The sequence below is a fragment of the Dryas octopetala genome, chromosome 8 (assembly GCF_963921425.1).
Source record: "Dryas octopetala chromosome 8, drDryOcto1.1, whole genome shotgun sequence".
NCBI classification, from domain to species: domain Eukaryota; kingdom Viridiplantae; phylum Streptophyta; class Magnoliopsida; order Rosales; family Rosaceae; genus Dryas; species Dryas octopetala.
The window spans coordinates 4,209,645-4,226,270 of NC_141373.1; the positions used below are offsets into that span (position 1 = coordinate 4,209,645).

The following is a 16,626-nucleotide window of genomic DNA, read 5'->3' on the forward strand; positions in this document are numbered from 1 at the left end:
TCTCTTTTCTTCTCTCCTCCGAGCTCACCTGCAACACCAATGGCCGAGCACATCGTCTCCGGCTAGCACCCGAGCCCCACCCTTCTCCGAGCTCGCCTGCAACATTGCGCCTCAACCTGCTGCAACCACAACGAAGCACCACTGCCAACAAAAAAATCGCAGCTGGTTCGGCGGCTATATGCCGAATGGGTCGTGGATGTTCGGCGGCGACTTGTCGAATGGTTTGTGGATGTTCGGTGGGTGGCTGCCGAAGGAAACTCAAATTTTCGGCAAACCAGTGCTGAACGAAGGAGAAAGCAGAGAGAGAAAGGGAGGGAGGGAGGGAGGGAGGGAGGAGAGAAGAAAAGAGAGAGAGGAGGAGGTTGGGGGTGGGGTCGGGTGCTGCTTGCGGTGGTCGGGTGAGGGAGGGAGGGGGCTGGGTGGGTGGATCGGGTGAAGAAAAGGCTGATGAGGGAAGGCTGCGTGGGTGGGTGTGGTCGGGTGAGGGAGATGAAGGGGCTGGGTGTGTGTGTTTTTTTTTGGTCTGTTGATGGGGTGTGCAAAAGAGAAAAATGGAGTTGGTTTTTGGGTGTGAAAAGGAGAGATATGTCTTTTCCTTTGATTTTTTATTTTTTTTTAACAAAAGGATTTGCAAAAAGAAAAAAAAAGTGTGCAAATAGCAGTCCTCAAAATAAAAACTGGGGTCCAGATATTAAGGTTTTGGTCTCTTTACGTGAAAAAGGCGATAAGATTCAGAATGCTTATTCTCATTTCAATGTGAGAACAAAACAATGGAATTGAGAACCAAAATAGGAATGGCACCCAACCAAACACCACTACCTAAAGGTCACTTTCCCTCGAACATCATCGCTAGCTGGATCCAAGGTTTCAAGCATCGCCAGAATCTTTTTCTCCAAACACACAGATTTATATCATGTGATGTAGCCCTTCATTAAAAACGACCTCTTCATGCTTTCCCCCCCCCCCCCTAGACACCCTTATGTTTCAACTTTCAAGTAATAATTTATGTTTTGTCATATGTGTAGCATTAAAACATGGCATTCAATTTCAAACAAGTTGACTGTAAGCAATGGACCCAATCCAAAAATCTTTCACAAGGAAAAAACTGCACCAATTACTGATGCTAGGATTAAATAACAAAGAATATTTTGAAGTAAAGAGTTATAGAGAATGAATTAGTGGTTTGATACAATACAGATACTTTACAGAAACTATCTACATGGGTTCTGCTTCCATTGAACAGCATTTCTGTGATGGATGTTCTAGAGAGGTTTACAGTATTCAACTAATCCGAAATACAGCTTAGTCTTCCCAGAGAGAATCTCCTCCTCTGTATATTATCTATATGAAACGCAAAATCGCTTACATGACTTTTTTACAAGTACAAATTTTGGGGGGAAGAAACCAGAAGCTATATATATTTATATATAAACCTTGCAGGCTGGACCGTCCTAAGCTTCAACCTGTTCAAAAACTCATCCTGATTCCTGAAAATGAGCCATGGATACTACGGGGATGTGCTCTCATCGTCAGATGAACTGCACGGCCGCCTTAAATGAATTCCAGGAAGAACTTGTGGTAGCATTGGATTCACGGGAAGTACTTGCGGTAGTGTCGGGTTTACTGGAACTGGAAATTTGTGGGCAGTACTAACTATGGTTCGCTCATTTATCATACCAACTTCCTTACATACCCGGTCAAGAACTGTAAGAAAGTCTCTCACCACCAAGAAGATTCTAAATGGGTGAGCTTCTTCCCTAGTGGAGTTCCCATGGAAGTACTCTGTAATCTCCTTCACCAGGGACAAAGCAACGCTTTCTTGAGCTTGAAGTCTTATAATCTCCTCCTCGGCCATTTTCATGAACATGTTCATTGACTCTGAAAATTTCCTCTTGCTGTCTGATTCTGTTGTCTCGTTTAATTTCACAACCTCCCCAATGTTGCTAATTCCTTTAGAAAGCTTGGAAACATCACTGCTAAGCACATCAGAATCCATGGCAGCAGCTTTCTTCACATTACTGAGCTCTGAACTGAGACCTGAAACAACTTGCAGGCCAAGCCTCCTACACTTGGCATCTTCGCTCAAAGTTGGGCTTGAATTTTGGTTTCCACCAGTCATACGAGCACCTTCAGTTCTTATAATTTCTTGTACAACAAAATGCAAGAGTGTCGTTTTCCCATCTGCCCCCTTGACATCAACCAGCTTGAGGAGTGTGTCAAGTTTGAAGGCATGGGCATCACCACGGTTTGTCCCAACATTCATCCGGTTTCCGGTCTTTAGCACAGCTTCTAGAAGCTTCAAGAACATCCTACTGTTTCTCAATTCTTCACAGGCAGCCTATAGAGAGGAAACATATGCTCAAAATTACCAACTTAGCATAATCGCACAAAAGGGAAACTAAAATTACATGAGAAAAAAAATTTGCAAGAGAGAGGAGGAGGAATGTTAGGATTTACCTCTAGAGTTTCAAAAGCCTTTTTAAGGTAATCGATCTCAGACTCAAAATTGGTCATGTAAAGCATTGCATCGACCCTTTTAAATGCAAAAGGAACATCAAGTAGTGCTTTCAGAAATTTCTCAGCAGGACCAAGCTTCACTGGTGAATCATCTTTGTACTCCCTCAGCTTACGTTCTTCTTCTTTGGTTGGAGCCATCTTTAACAGACTTTCAAGTAACTCAGTTCCAAGAGCATCTGCATTACCTGCATTCATAACCAGTACCAACCACCACCATGAATTCACAACCATACCCCAAAAGTTATCACAAACCATTCCATTTGCAATTAGAAATCTTAATAGAAGAACCACTGCTATATATTATTAAATTTTTGTAGAAGCAATATGATGTAAATAACATTATAGATGCACCCCACCTTGGCGTTCTCTCTATAAACTACAGAATCTATCAACATAGCACTAGTGTGTGCTGTGCTCTGTGTGTGTGTGTGTGTGTGTGTGTGTGAGAGAGAGAGAGAGAGAGAGAGAGAGAGAGAGAGAGAGAGAGAGAGAGAGCATTGTTACGAAATGCTACTTTTTATGAGAATTCAAATATTGTCCATACCAACCAAAGTTTTAGTTCTCTATTTCAAGCTATAGCCAAAAATATAGAAGTTTAACTTTTTCCAACAAGATTCAACAATTTTCTCAGAATTCAGGGGAAAAAAAAAAAAGAAGAATTTGAAGAAATAGTCAAAAATTAATGGGATATACCTTCTAATAGTGCTTCACAAACTTCCTCTATGGTCACATTGAGAGCCCTTAGCAAGATTGCAATATTTTGCGACTTCTTAGGATCAAGTACTCTGTTCTCTTGGTTTGGTGAGGGAAGAACAGAGCGTGGGGTTGCTTCCTTTGGTTTCGGGTTTGTTGTGTTTACAACAAACAAGGTCTCTATCATTTCTTCATTCAACCTGCAACCACCCCAGTTCTACAAATTTAGTAGAGCAACATAGTATAACCAACCAAAGAAAGTACATAATTTATAAGCCTACCATAACAAGAAAAGCAAGTAAATGGAAATCAGATACAATCCCAGTACTATATAGACAAAAATAGATAGTGAGAGAGTGCAATATCTTACTTGAAAGAGCTTGATCTTAGCTGATCCCACACCATTTCACGATCAGAGCTTGCTCGAACTTTATCCCAATGCAATGGCTTTAACTTGGGTTTGGGAATCTCCTCAATTGTCTCCAAAGGTTTAGAACTTGGTGGCAACTCCACTGGGGAAACAGAAGCCTTTGCTGAGTTTTGAAGTACAAAAGGTCTTGAAGGAGGTATAAGAGCTGGTGGCTTAGAGATTGGTTGCCCAACTGGTGTTTTAGGACTTGGAGTTTCCCACAGTCTTAGTGAAGGAGGTAGTGGCGGCGGCGGCGGAACTGAAAGAGGCTGGTTTGGAGCACCGCTCAGTCTCACTGGAGCTTGTGCAATGCGATGAGAAACATTGAAGAGTTGTGGTGGTGCATCTGAATTGTTCCCCAACTCTCTCTCCGGTGAAGAAGACAGCGAAGATGTCGAAGATGTCGAAGATGACGAAATCGACTGCCTTTTCGGATCCAAACGAATGAACATTTGATCCGAAGAACTTGAATTTCTTGGTGATGCAGCTGGGATCTTCTCCAAACCTCTCTCTGGTGACATAGAAGGTGAAGGAGACTTGGCCTTTAGATCAGAACCATTTGATACTCTCTCTGGTGACGACGAATATGGTGGAGATGGTGAAGGAGACTGCTTAAGACGATCCGAAAAGGCCGAAACTGCATCTGGGTTCTTCTCCAAACCACTCTCTGGTGAAGAAATCGGCGAACTTTGATTCGAAAAGACCGAAAGTTTTAGTAATGCATCTGGGTTCTTCTCCAAGCCTCTCTCCGGTGACGAAGATATCGAAGACAGCGAAGGAGATCCACTGTTTCGATCCAATGCAGCTGGGTATTCCTCCAAACCTCTCTCCAGTGAAGAAATTGCAGTCAATGAAGGAGACCGCACATTCTGATCTGAAACACTAGACCTTCTCGGCGATGCTTCTGGAATCTTCTCCACCACTCTCTCCGTCGAAGCAGATGGTGAGCGAGACACGCTTTGATTACCAAACGACGTCGCATAAATGGGCTGTGCTGGCAGTGGTGGTGAAGAAGCTAAAGCCTGCATGACTGAAGGCTCCGGAGATTTGGGTTGTTCTGATCTTCTGGGACTCAAACTCACCGGTGGAGAGAGACTGATAGAGTGCGACCGAGATGGCGAACCCGAATCCAAAGACGAGCACGAACACGAGCTCGTTTCGCTGCTCCTTCCCTCGAAATCACCAACAGTCAAGGCGGCGAACACTCTCCGAGACCCGGATCCAGTGCCATTAAGGCTTTCGCGACCACCCGAAGACCCTCTCGGCGAGTAAAACTCTTCTTCTTCTTCTTCTTCATCTTCTTCGTCGTTTCTGTGCGAACCCACTTTGCCATTTTCGCAATGACTCAGCCTCGAACTCTGCCGAGCCAGAGGGGGAAGAGGCTGAAGGTCCGGCGAGTCGAGCTTCAGAGTGTCCAACCCACTTCCTCCTCCACCAGCACTGCCTCGTGAGTCAACCCGGTCGTCGATTCCGCGTGAATTGACCAGAGTGCCCAGGTAGAGAAACTCGGAGCTGGTCGAAGATGCCGTTCTGAGCTTGTGGGTCCCATTGATGGAGTGAGCATTGGCCGGGAACAACCTGTTGCTGTGTTCGGATCTACTGTACGACTTTTCGTCCTCGTCGTCGGGGAAGTTGCGGTTGTTGTTACGGCGGCGGCGGTAGAGGAAAAAGGCGGCGATGGAGAGGACGACGACGGCGGAGAGGACGGCGGAGATGGAGAGGGCGAGGAGTTTGTGGGAGTTGGCGGCGGAGGAGGAAGGGGACTGAGGGACGATGAGGGAGGAGATGTTGGCGGGGAAGGAGGCGAAGGTGGCTGGGGTTGGAGGGGGTGGTGGGGAGGGGTAGGATGGGAAAAATGGGGAATTGGTAGGGGGAGGAGTGGAAGTGGAAGTGGAAAATGGGTACTTGGGGTTTTGAGGGAGGGAGGGTGGGGATGGAGATGGGGGTTGGGTGGGTGAGGAAGAGGAGTTTTGAGGGAGAAATGGCTCGTGGAGGAGACTGCGCTTTGGGGCTGCAATGGGGGCTGAGGATAAGAAGAGGAGGAGGAAGATGAAGGTGGTGGTGGTTGGCATTGTTGTGTGATTGTGTTGTGTATTTGGGTTTGGGTTGGGTTGCGGAGTCCCCAGTGTTGTTTGTGTTGTGTGTGTGTGAGTGTGTCACTTGCTCACTTGTCACTGAGAGAGAGAGAGAGAGAGAGAGAGAGAGAGAGAGAGAGAGAGAGAGAGAGAGAGAGTGATGGTGGCGACTGTTGTGATTATGTGAAAAGGGTTGAATCTGGGGGTGAAAAGTGGTGTTGTGAATTTAGAAATGGAGTTTTTTTTGGTTCCGTTGGTGGGTGCAGTGAGACTGAGAGCAGCTGCATCCAGCTAAGATTCTTGGTTGGAGTTGGACTGCTGTTTGGTACAACAGGAATACTACACCGTGCACTGCCAACTCTTTGGTTTTGTTTTCTTTTGGTGAAATTGAATTAGACTCTGTTCTTTGTTGGGCTTTTTCCCTATATTCTAACAGTAAATACCACACTTGAAGTCAGTTATTCATTAGTGCCAACCAATGAGGAATAGGGGACCTAGGGGAGGGAGAATGCTCTTCTCTATTATATACTTTATTATTCATCAAATTTGTTCATTACATAATGTGTCAAAATAAGTGCTAATTACATATTAAAAATAAATAAGCCTTAACTCTACATTTAAATTAATGGAATATTTTCATATTATTTAGTAAACATAATTTGCTAATCTTAGTAATACTCTTTACTAAAAAGACAAGCTAAAATGACAAATAAAATAATGTCACAACATCTACATTATTCATGTTGTACTAGCGATGATGCCATACAAGTGAATTTTAATTAAGGAAGCACCATCGCACACCCAATAAATTTCATTTTGGAATTATACAAATAACAACATTAGGACAGTGAGAAGTGTAAGAAGTTTTATGTGAAGTACAAATAACATTATGCCTTATGAATTGAAGTTTTTGCTACAATACACATAGTCACATACGTATGTAATTTTTTTTTTAAAAAAAATTCATTTTTCATACCTCCTCAATTATGTGAAAAAATATATGTTTATTTTGAACAAAAGATCAAAATTTTGTATGATAACCTAATTTTTAACCATATTTTTTAACAGATATACCAAATAATACACATATGACTATTAAACGTTTCCACTATTTGACTATAGTTTTGCCTTAAAATTATTATTATTTCTTTGTCCTTTTATTATGGAACAGAAAAAGCGTGTTCATACCGTCCAATAAATTTTTGTAGTGGAAATAGAAAATTGAAATTGAAGTATTTATTTAGTGAATTTTTATATAAAAAGAGAGGAAATTCGGCTAGTTTAGCGAGAATGGCGCCCGAGATTCTAGGGCGGAGGTCAACAAAATCGGTCGTCTCTTTTTTGCAATGCAAGCATGCTGCATGCACAGAATATGCACCAACCATAAAAGCCAATATAGCAATGAGCAATGCTTCCGTCACCCGCGGGATGACACTATGGAACTGAGATTGAAATATACCACATAGCCACATACCATAGCACCATCTTAAGTATGACAGAATTCAACAAAAAATTAAAATTGTATAAAACTTATATTAAATTTTAAAATAACGATAATACTATTAGTACTCCTCTTTAATTTTTGGCACTCCAAATTGTGTATTTTATAACTTTTATGCACTTGTAATCATAGGAAAAACTGTTTATTTTTTTTAGTTATATTGGAGAGAATTGAGATCTGAAAAGTTGGAATTAATTTAATCCTTACCACTTCAACTAACTCCAAAGACTTGGAGAACTGTTTATTGGCTAACAAATGCTATAACCTAGATTAACCCACCAAAAAATAAAATATGAAGTAAATTTTGTAATTCACAATCTCATCTCATTAGCACAGTGTTTATAATCGAGCTTCTCTCATTCGATGCTTAATGGTGAAAAAAAATAAATATATATTTTTGTTTTAAAGAATAAAGGAATCGAGAGTTGAATTCTAATGTGAATAAGTAAAAATAAGTGAAGTTACAAACCCTTTTAACCAGTGCCAGCCCTGAAGGGGGGCATCAAGTGCAACCGCCTAGGGCCCACCTTCAAGGGGGGCCCACAAATTTTTATATTATGTATATATTAATATATATATATTTAAAAAAATAGTTGTTGGGTCTATTTATAATGTCTTCGTTGCAATTAGGTCATTCTACTTATTGTGTCAGAACTGTAGTTATCTAGTTTCTTTTTTTAGGCTTAGGCCCCCCTTTATACAAAAAAAAAACTAGGTTCTTCTAAGATATAAAGTTTGGATTATGCAACCTATTTTTCCTTGATTATTAGTTGAAAGCCACCTTTTTATTTCCTTAATTTGTGTTTAGCCAACTTGCTTCATTTTTCTTTGGCTTCTCACGTGAATCACAAGAGAAGCAAGCCAACATCCTCATCTGTATGACAGTGGATCCTTTTTGCCCTTGGGTTTACACCTTTTTTTTTTTTTTTTCATCAAAAGTACATGCCTTATTTCTGGAAAGTTGGATTCAGAGAACATGTTTTCTTTGAATTGGCAAAGACGGATCTCTGCTTCTCCATATAGTCTTGTGGAAAACTAGTTTTTTTTTTTTTTGTTCTCCACAGGCTCTTTCAATCTGAAAGAAATTAGAGAGGTCCCATTAAGGCAAAAAGGTAATTAATGTTTGAATGTGTGTTTTTTCCTTTTAATTTTTCTCTTATATTTTTATAAATTATTTTCTTGACAGTTAACCAAAAATTTCCTAATTGATTTCTTGATGTGATCAAAAATTTCCTAATTGATTTCTTATCAATTGTAAATTATTTTGCAAAATATTTTATTAAATGCCCAATTTAAATTTCGCCCCTAGCCCTTCCAAAAGTCAGGCCGGCCCTGCTTTTAACTAATGAATCTCCAACTTCTTGCAAGTGGTCTCTACAAAATTGGAATGCGAAAGCTAAGCATGAAAAAGATCAAAAGAACATGCATGAAAGAGGAGTTGCAGGTCATGTGACATGTTACATGACAAATTGGTATTAATGGGAACAAGGTTAAATAATGAATAATGTGAATGGTGTGGCTTGAGCACTGCTTGCATACAAAAAGCAAGCACAGTGTAGTGTGTAAGGAACATGGACTGTGGATCGAGCACCGACACTTTGGAATATCATTGCATTTTTATTTTTATTTTTTTGTAGGTACATTTAGGAATTGCATTATTTCATGCAATCAAATTATTCTTTAATCAAGTGCGTGGGTGGTCAATTGACAATTGCCATTGTAGCTACCAATTTTAGGAAACCAATGGAGAGACTGGCACATTTGCTCAAACAGTGGAAATTAGAAGGTACATCTTGGAACCCAAATGCTTATCATATATTGTTTTTCTAATTAATTAAGTTATTCATATTTATGGATCTACTACACAAGATACCACTCGATCATCCTCTTTTTTGTTTAATTAATTAATTTGTATTTTAGTCTCTTTCTGTCTGTCTTGGCTAAACGTTCTTACATTTAAAAAAAATTAAAATCTAGGAGAGAAATAATTTTTTTTACTATTATTCTATGACCATCTGATTTTTTTTTTTTTTTGGGTCTGATATGACCATCTTATTAAGTGATCATTTTGATAATTTGTATTTTAAGGTTGTTTTGCGGGTGTGCGACTAGTAGTCACACTATTGAGCCGACATCAAATTAATGTTTTTAAAAGGAAATTAAAAATGAAGACATATGCATATGCTCACAGCTGCACAAGATTAACAGGGTCATCATATTAATTAATTTCAGAATTACTGAATAATTATGTCATGATGTGTGAATTACTGTTCAAGAACAATAATAGAACAACTTTTTAAAATCTTCCAAAAATGCTTTCTCAGAGTGATATGAATAAATATATGATACTTAATTATGTAGTGGAAATTTATGTCACAATCTTGGGGTCGATTCAAAGATGGACCTGACCCAAATTTAAACAACAGAAAAAATAAATAACCCAATTAAAGGAAATAAAATAAATAAATCATGATGTGCATTTGGGATACGAATTATTTTGACTATAGTTAGCAGTTCACAAAATCTAGTAGGAGCCTACCAAATATATTTGGTTGGGCAGAAGAGAGACCACCCAATTTGATGGTGCATATATAAATCTAGACCATACATATATATTAAGAGGAAATTATAAATTTGGTCTACTTATTTTATACCTAGTTCAATTTTGGTTCACGATCTTTTTTAAGTTCTGTTTTGGTTCACTAATTGTTTCATTTATTCAATAAAGGTCCAGATTTGTAACTTTAAATCCTTTGAGTTGTGTTTTCTTCAATTGTAAATAAAGTATAAGTTATATTTCATCATTTCTTAGTCATAAAAACAAATTTGGAGTATTATAATCTAAGAGAATTGAGATTGGTGAAGTTTGAAAAATTGGCAGTTTCGGATACCCTACTTTGGGGTCAATTATCTTGAGTTTTAGAATTCCAATTTAAATGATCTTTATATGGTTGTAAAGAAGAAATTCATAGCTTTAAAACACGTATATGTTTGCTGAATTTGAGTGAGATTTGATAGGGTAAAAGGCAAGCCAAATTTGAGAAAACAAATATGGACATTTATTGAACAAGTAGAACAATCAGTGGACTAAAACAGAACTTAAAAAAGATTGTGGACCAAAATTGAACTGGATATAAAATAAATATACTAAATCTGTAATTTCCTCTATATATTAATGTTGAGGCTTTTGCAGAGATGTGCATTTAGAGCCATGGAGGCAATCATTTGCTTGGTTCTTCACTACTTGATCAACTCCGGAGACATCTATATATTGTTGTGAAGGTGATTTGTATAATTGTATATAGATGGGTACGAGAAGACACACCATGACCATGAAAAAAGACACTCAAACGAACCAACCTTCAATATCATTAGTACCATGCATGTACCTTAATTGGTCCCCCAATTCTATATATATTTGTTCATTATTCTCTATATATCGATATGCCAATGCCATTGAGATCAGAGTATATACCCTTTATGTTGCCTTTTTCTTCATATTTAAAATTTTTTTATATTAGATTGATTTCATACTCTCAATATGCTCTATCTCTGACATGTGGTGCAATTTAAACAAAATATATAAAATGATTATTATTAAATGACGTGGATTACGAGTGACCTAATACTGACCTATAATATATGAATTATCTATTCGATTTGATATAAAAGTTTTCTTTTTTGTCTAATATCGTGTGGGAGTTAAGATATTTAAATATAAAATCAATTGATAATGAGTAAATGCATGAATTCTATTTCTTATATATTGTTGAGAAAGCAGCTTATATTTCGATCTCCATATGGAATTCTATAGTCTATACTCTCATCTTTGGATAGACTAATTTAAGAAACAGAAAGATCCAATTAACAAAAGAATAGAAAGTTGTTATTTAGGGTTGAACTTTTGAAATGCGTAAGGTTTCCAAGTGGGGTTTTCCCACGATAAAAAGCTCCAAGATTCTAATCAGATCAGCCTTAGAAAGAGAATTTCTCCCTTTTCTTTCTTTCTGTTGTCTTTTGTGATCATTACTGCTTCTTTTATTTTGATCATTTACGTATTTTAAACAAAACGCTATACAAGAATTAAGCTAATTATATTAAGCCGTTAAGAGTATATATTATACATAGATGTTCTTTTGTCATATTAAATTGCATCATTAATTAAATTAACTCTTTATTGAATGTATAGTCAAGATATTTAATTATATACGTTAATAAATTGTGGGATCTGAATAATCATGATTGTTGATTATTTTCTAGATGTGTGGTCTTGATTCAGTACTCTATATTAAAAAATGTAGATATTCAGAAAAAGAAAACAATTAATTCCATGTGTATGCTCATAATCGTTTTGTTAAATAAGGTGGTGCAGGGCAATATATGGCCCCTCTAACAAGTAACCCCTAGTACGTGATGCTACTTCTTGCAATATATAGCATGAAGCATTGTTGCTGAGAATCTCTTGGCCACCACTGTCTTTGTGCGACCTGATATGCACCCTCTTGCTTTTTGGTACGAGTCATGTGTTTTAGATTTTTCAAAGCGTGCACTACAGCCTTTGTTCTTTGAAGGCAAGCTTTTAACTTTTTAGGATACCTATAAAAGAAAGGTAAAAAGGTAAAGACATATAGGGAAATTAAGGATAAAAACTAGCTACTTGTTAGTGGACCCAATGTGAAATGTGGTTCCTTTACTATTGGCCTTCCATTTACCATGTGAATTAATCATGAAATATATATATGCAAAGAGAAGGGGGCAATCTAGCTAAGGTTTGCTCTCAAGTTAGAAGAAGGTGATTTATATGGGATTAATGGATAATATAAAAAAATGGGGGTAGAGGAGCTTTGGCTACAAGATTATGAGTTGAGATTCTGGATCTATTGATCTATTCAGTGTTGATCTCGTGTTTTTTTTGTTTGGCCACTATTGTTGATCTTGTGTTAATTATGTAAATTTTGATATAGTTATCTTTTGAATATGATTAAATCCAATACACTAAACTTTAAATCCAAAACATTTAATCTCAAACGACATCATTTTCGACACAAGTACAAGATCAACCACAAAAAAAAAAAAAAAAAAAAAAGCAGAATATCTATTTTATAAGGTGGTTCATATCATAATTGTGGCAAGGAGGTAGGTGAATTTTAAGTCCTAAAGCTGATAGTTAATTATTAGTACCAACAATGTCCAAGAGAAATGCTTTGCCAATTAAAGCCCTTTTCCTCTTTCACCCTCATCTCCCAATTATTATATATGATGATATCTTTTGAAGTTTTGATCATCAATTTATTAACACCATCATCAGTTACACTAATCATGATGATCGCCTTGCCCTTTCTGGTTCCACATTAAAAATTCTTTCACAACAGGAGAAGGCTCTCCTTCCTTCCATATATATTTGCTTATCGTTATTACATGCATTATTGGACCATTATCATGGTCACATACTCACATATATATAATATTATTTCAGGATACAAAGATAAAACAATTACTTCAAATTAAATGATCAAATTTGCTTTTCCATAGAGAAAAAAATGATTATATTTGCTTTTCATTACCAAGATATGATATAGCATATAGTCTAGAACAGTATCATCTTTATATAAGTATGGAGCTAGATTCAGTTTTTCTTTTTCCTCCTTTTTTCAGTTGTTCTTTCTTTTTCCTTTTTCTGTTTTGTATATTTTTTATTCTGAAAAGCTTTTTAAGTTGTTACCGTTTGATGATAAAGAAAAGAAGAATAAAAGTCACTAGCTAGCTAGCCACTGACTAAATATAAAATAAATGAAAAAATGATTAATGAAGAGTCTTAAATTTGTTCATAAAATGCCAATATGCACATGTCAACGTACATCTTATTAATTTGTTAAAAATAAATGAGTTTCATAATAAACTTAAATTAAATAAATGAAAAACTGCTACATCATTTTCGTGGTATTTCATTTGTTTAATTGTGTGAGTCAACTCTAAACTTCATTTACTTAATTTAACAAGTAACATAGAGACATTAACGCATCATTTGATGAACAGATACATGATGGGGCTTCCATGGTTTCTCTCCCCGCTGAGTTCAGCAAGTGACCACAAACAAACAACCCCATCGTCACAACTAGTACAAGTGAAGTGCAATCAACCACCTCTGGCATCACCACCACAACCACTTCCAATGCAACCTCCTCCTCATCAAACATGACCAAAACAACCAGGTGGACTGAGTAATCAGGATCATCATGCTAGGCAACTTGCTAGTTGCTTATAGCAAGATGCCAAAGCTACGTTTCAACTAACTTCTATACTATTCTTTCAAATCTAGTTTATGATTTATGACTTTCAAACCAGGTTAATTAGCTAGATTTCCAATGTAGAAAACATAAAAATATATATAAAAGCCATGGAAACAAGAAGTACTTAGATTCACACACAATAAGTTTTGAGAAATTGAGGTTTAACGAAGAAACATAAGGACATGTACAAAAGGCAAAGATCTTATTAATTTGTCTTAATTTGTACATCTTTTTGGGCATAATCATTACAATTGTACATTTCACATACTTGGAAACAATACATCTTCTGCTACCTTCATTCCTTCAGGAGTCGGGACCCACTTTCTCTTTTACTTCTACTGTATATGTATGTTTAATGTATGCATGTATACGCCTTCAGGAGTACAGTTATACAAGAATCTTTGCCACCACTCGGAACATTTTCAAATTCAATAGCATGCACGTACTGTCCAAGGATGAGAGACAAGATTGAGCCCCAAGATGATGACCAATTCATTCCAATAAGAAACTGACTGCTTTCTTCTCCATTGGGAAAATAATTGAAGGCCTGGAACCTCATTCTTACGAAGAAATGTGCTGAATATACCACATTGATAAAATCCCTATGCATGAAAATCAAAATATTAGTCCACTTACTGTATATGACATGAGAGAGAGAGAGAGAGAGAGAGAGAGAGAGAGAGAGAGAGAGAGAGAGAGAGAGAGAGATAATAAACACCTGTGTAGTCTTCAAAGTATCAAGTACTTGCATGTGCATGTCCATCAATCATCTTAAATTCTTAATGGTTTTGGCGGACTTCAAGTTGCTCAAACCCAGAAGGTTGATTCATTTCAACATCAACTCCTTCACTGGGTTCTAATTAATTAGTACCAGTACTACTCAACCTCAACAAGCTTGCAGGTGACCCAATTTGAGTAGGATGAAGTTTGATAAGTAGAAAATTGATCATTGAGATGTTATTTTTTTCCAATGATATGCAAACGTCCACATCTATGAATTCTCCTACTCTTGGTAACCTACAAGCAATTTAATTGAGCCTTGTACACTCGAACAAAAAGAGAGCTCATCGAGCTTTGTACAACCTATGAAAGGAGTCTTATGATTCCATAATCTACTATGTTCCCTAGGCTCCATTAATTCTAGGCAAATAATTCATCTTCCCATGTCATAAATCATGTGATGCATATCTTCATCAATTGTTACCAAACATCTATCAATGAGATTTTGAATGCAAACAACTGGGAATAACAGTCATATAGTATTCTACAATGAGCCGTCTTCATTCCAATAAACATGCAATATCAAGGAATAAATTTCAGTCACAATCACCTTTAACTCTCCCGATCCCAAATACGACATATGTGGAAGTGGTTGAGAGATTAGGCAGCAATTGAAATAGCTGCTCTGACTTGAGTTTCTTTAGGATTTCATCATTTGGAATAACATTCAATTTGTTTAATGCACTTTCCCATACAACTAAACTTTTTCCCTAATAGGGAAGAATTCGAAATTTTAAGAGCTAATGGAAGGCCTCCATTGTGGTGTACAACCCTTTCTGAATGTTTCATATAATCTGCAACAAGATGGTCTGTCCACTGGCATGCCAACTGAAGAGCTCCAATGATTCATTGTAACCCAAGATCCTTGCACGGCTAGCTGTTATAATGATTCTACTTCCTTGTTACAATGATTTTACTTCCTTGTTATGATAATTCTACTGCCTGGACGGCAATAGATTTGCATCATAAGTACTGCATCTAATTGGTCCACATCATCGAGAACAGGAAGAAATCTTTTAGAGTCAATAGCTTTTTCAATTTTAATTATCATTTTGTATTTGAACTAAGCTATTGGGTTGTTTTGAAGTTTTTCAAATACTTTCAACGAAACTGCTTCCTTCAAATCCTCTAAAGATTGAATTATAAACAGCTTTAGCCATGATTCTCTTTCCTACTCCACCCATCCCATCAATCACAAGTACGACCACATCTATTGATCCATCTTCTAAGCATAAATCAATCTCTTCAACTCGAAAATGAATTCCAATCAGATGCAGAACAACACATAAGTGCATGAGACTTACTTTGTCTTCAACCACTTTAACAAATTCCTCCATACACTTTGACTCATGCCTAAAAAATCGAAATAAAAATGAAAAGTAAATCAAGCAGAAATTCAATCAAATAGTTAAATTGTCAAGTCTGGTGAAGCTAAAATAACCTGACAAAGTTATTAAACTACGTTGACAACACATGAAAGAGAGAAAAATAGCACAAAGTAATCTATAAAAATTTGTTTTGTGAATGGGGAATCTAATAACCCGATCTATCAATCCGATGGATGAAAACTCCTATGTAAATATATATATATGTTAAGAATTAAATCGATTTATTCAAGCTGTCATAAAAAAGTAAAATTACGAACGTACCCATCAGCTTGAATTTGTATGACCATATCTTCTGCTAGATCTGCAATTGGATCATCATCAGATGCAGAAGGACCAGGTATCGGAAGAGGAGGAAGCTTCTTGAGCTGATCTATAAAAGAGCCATCCAAGTCCTCTGTATTGGTTATGTCGTCTGGTGTGATCTAGCCAGGTGTTTTTATTCTATCCTCGGTGCATGTTTAGTGTCACTTTGTAATTGGTCCACGTGTCCACTACCTACTTGTAAGACACAGAGCCTCTCATTCTAGGTTTTTTTTTTTTTAATATTTTTCTTAAAAGTTGTCGTTTTCTGAACTTAGCCAAGGGTCAAATGAATTATGAAAGGACACTCATCCTAGAAACTCATATGAATCTTATTCACTTGGGCCATTCTCTATTGAGCCTGCCTACGTGTGTTTTGGACAGACTAGATAATGATAGAAATGGCGTTTGGGGCCGAGTATGGTTGTTGGTTAATTTGTCCTCTTATTAGGCTTAGGGCCCATTCCAACTAAAATAATAAAAAACTAGAACAATGAAGGCAGAACAACTCTTTCGAAAAATTAATTAACAAACAGTAAAACCAACCAAAGATGAGTCCAGTTATTCAGATACACTTTGAAATAAGAAAGAGAACGCCATCCAAAGATGACTATGAAATACAACAAATTCATAGCTGGATGAAGTCTGAAATTTTTCAACCTGTAGCTCAGTA

The 16,626-nt window shown here is 37.1% G+C and overlaps 1 protein-coding gene and 1 long non-coding RNA gene across 2 annotated transcripts; both read right to left on the bottom strand.

The window, feature by feature from the left end:
* Positions 1-1,161: 1,161 nt before the first annotated feature.
* On the bottom strand, positions 1,162-5,808 carry LOC147276218 (formin-like protein 1). Its single transcript, XM_086254209.1, has 4 exons — positions 3,581-5,808; positions 3,211-3,410; positions 2,458-2,702; positions 1,162-2,338 (listed from the first exon to the last, which is right to left on the bottom strand). Exons 1-4 carry the CDS (start codon positions 5,689-5,691, stop codon positions 1,508-1,510), a joined length of 3,387 nt encoding a protein of 1,128 aa, XP_086110335.1. The 5' UTR covers positions 5,692-5,808; the 3' UTR covers positions 1,162-1,507.
* A 7,862-nt stretch (positions 5,809-13,670) lies between these two features.
* Positions 13,671-16,054, bottom strand: LOC147276219 (uncharacterized). The gene is made up of 3 exons (XR_015123809.1): positions 15,915-16,054; positions 14,204-15,618; positions 13,671-14,087 (listed from the first exon to the last, which is right to left on the bottom strand). It is a non-coding gene; the product is annotated as an uncharacterized LOC147276219 (long non-coding RNA).
* Between the last annotated feature and the right edge of the window lie 572 nt (positions 16,055-16,626).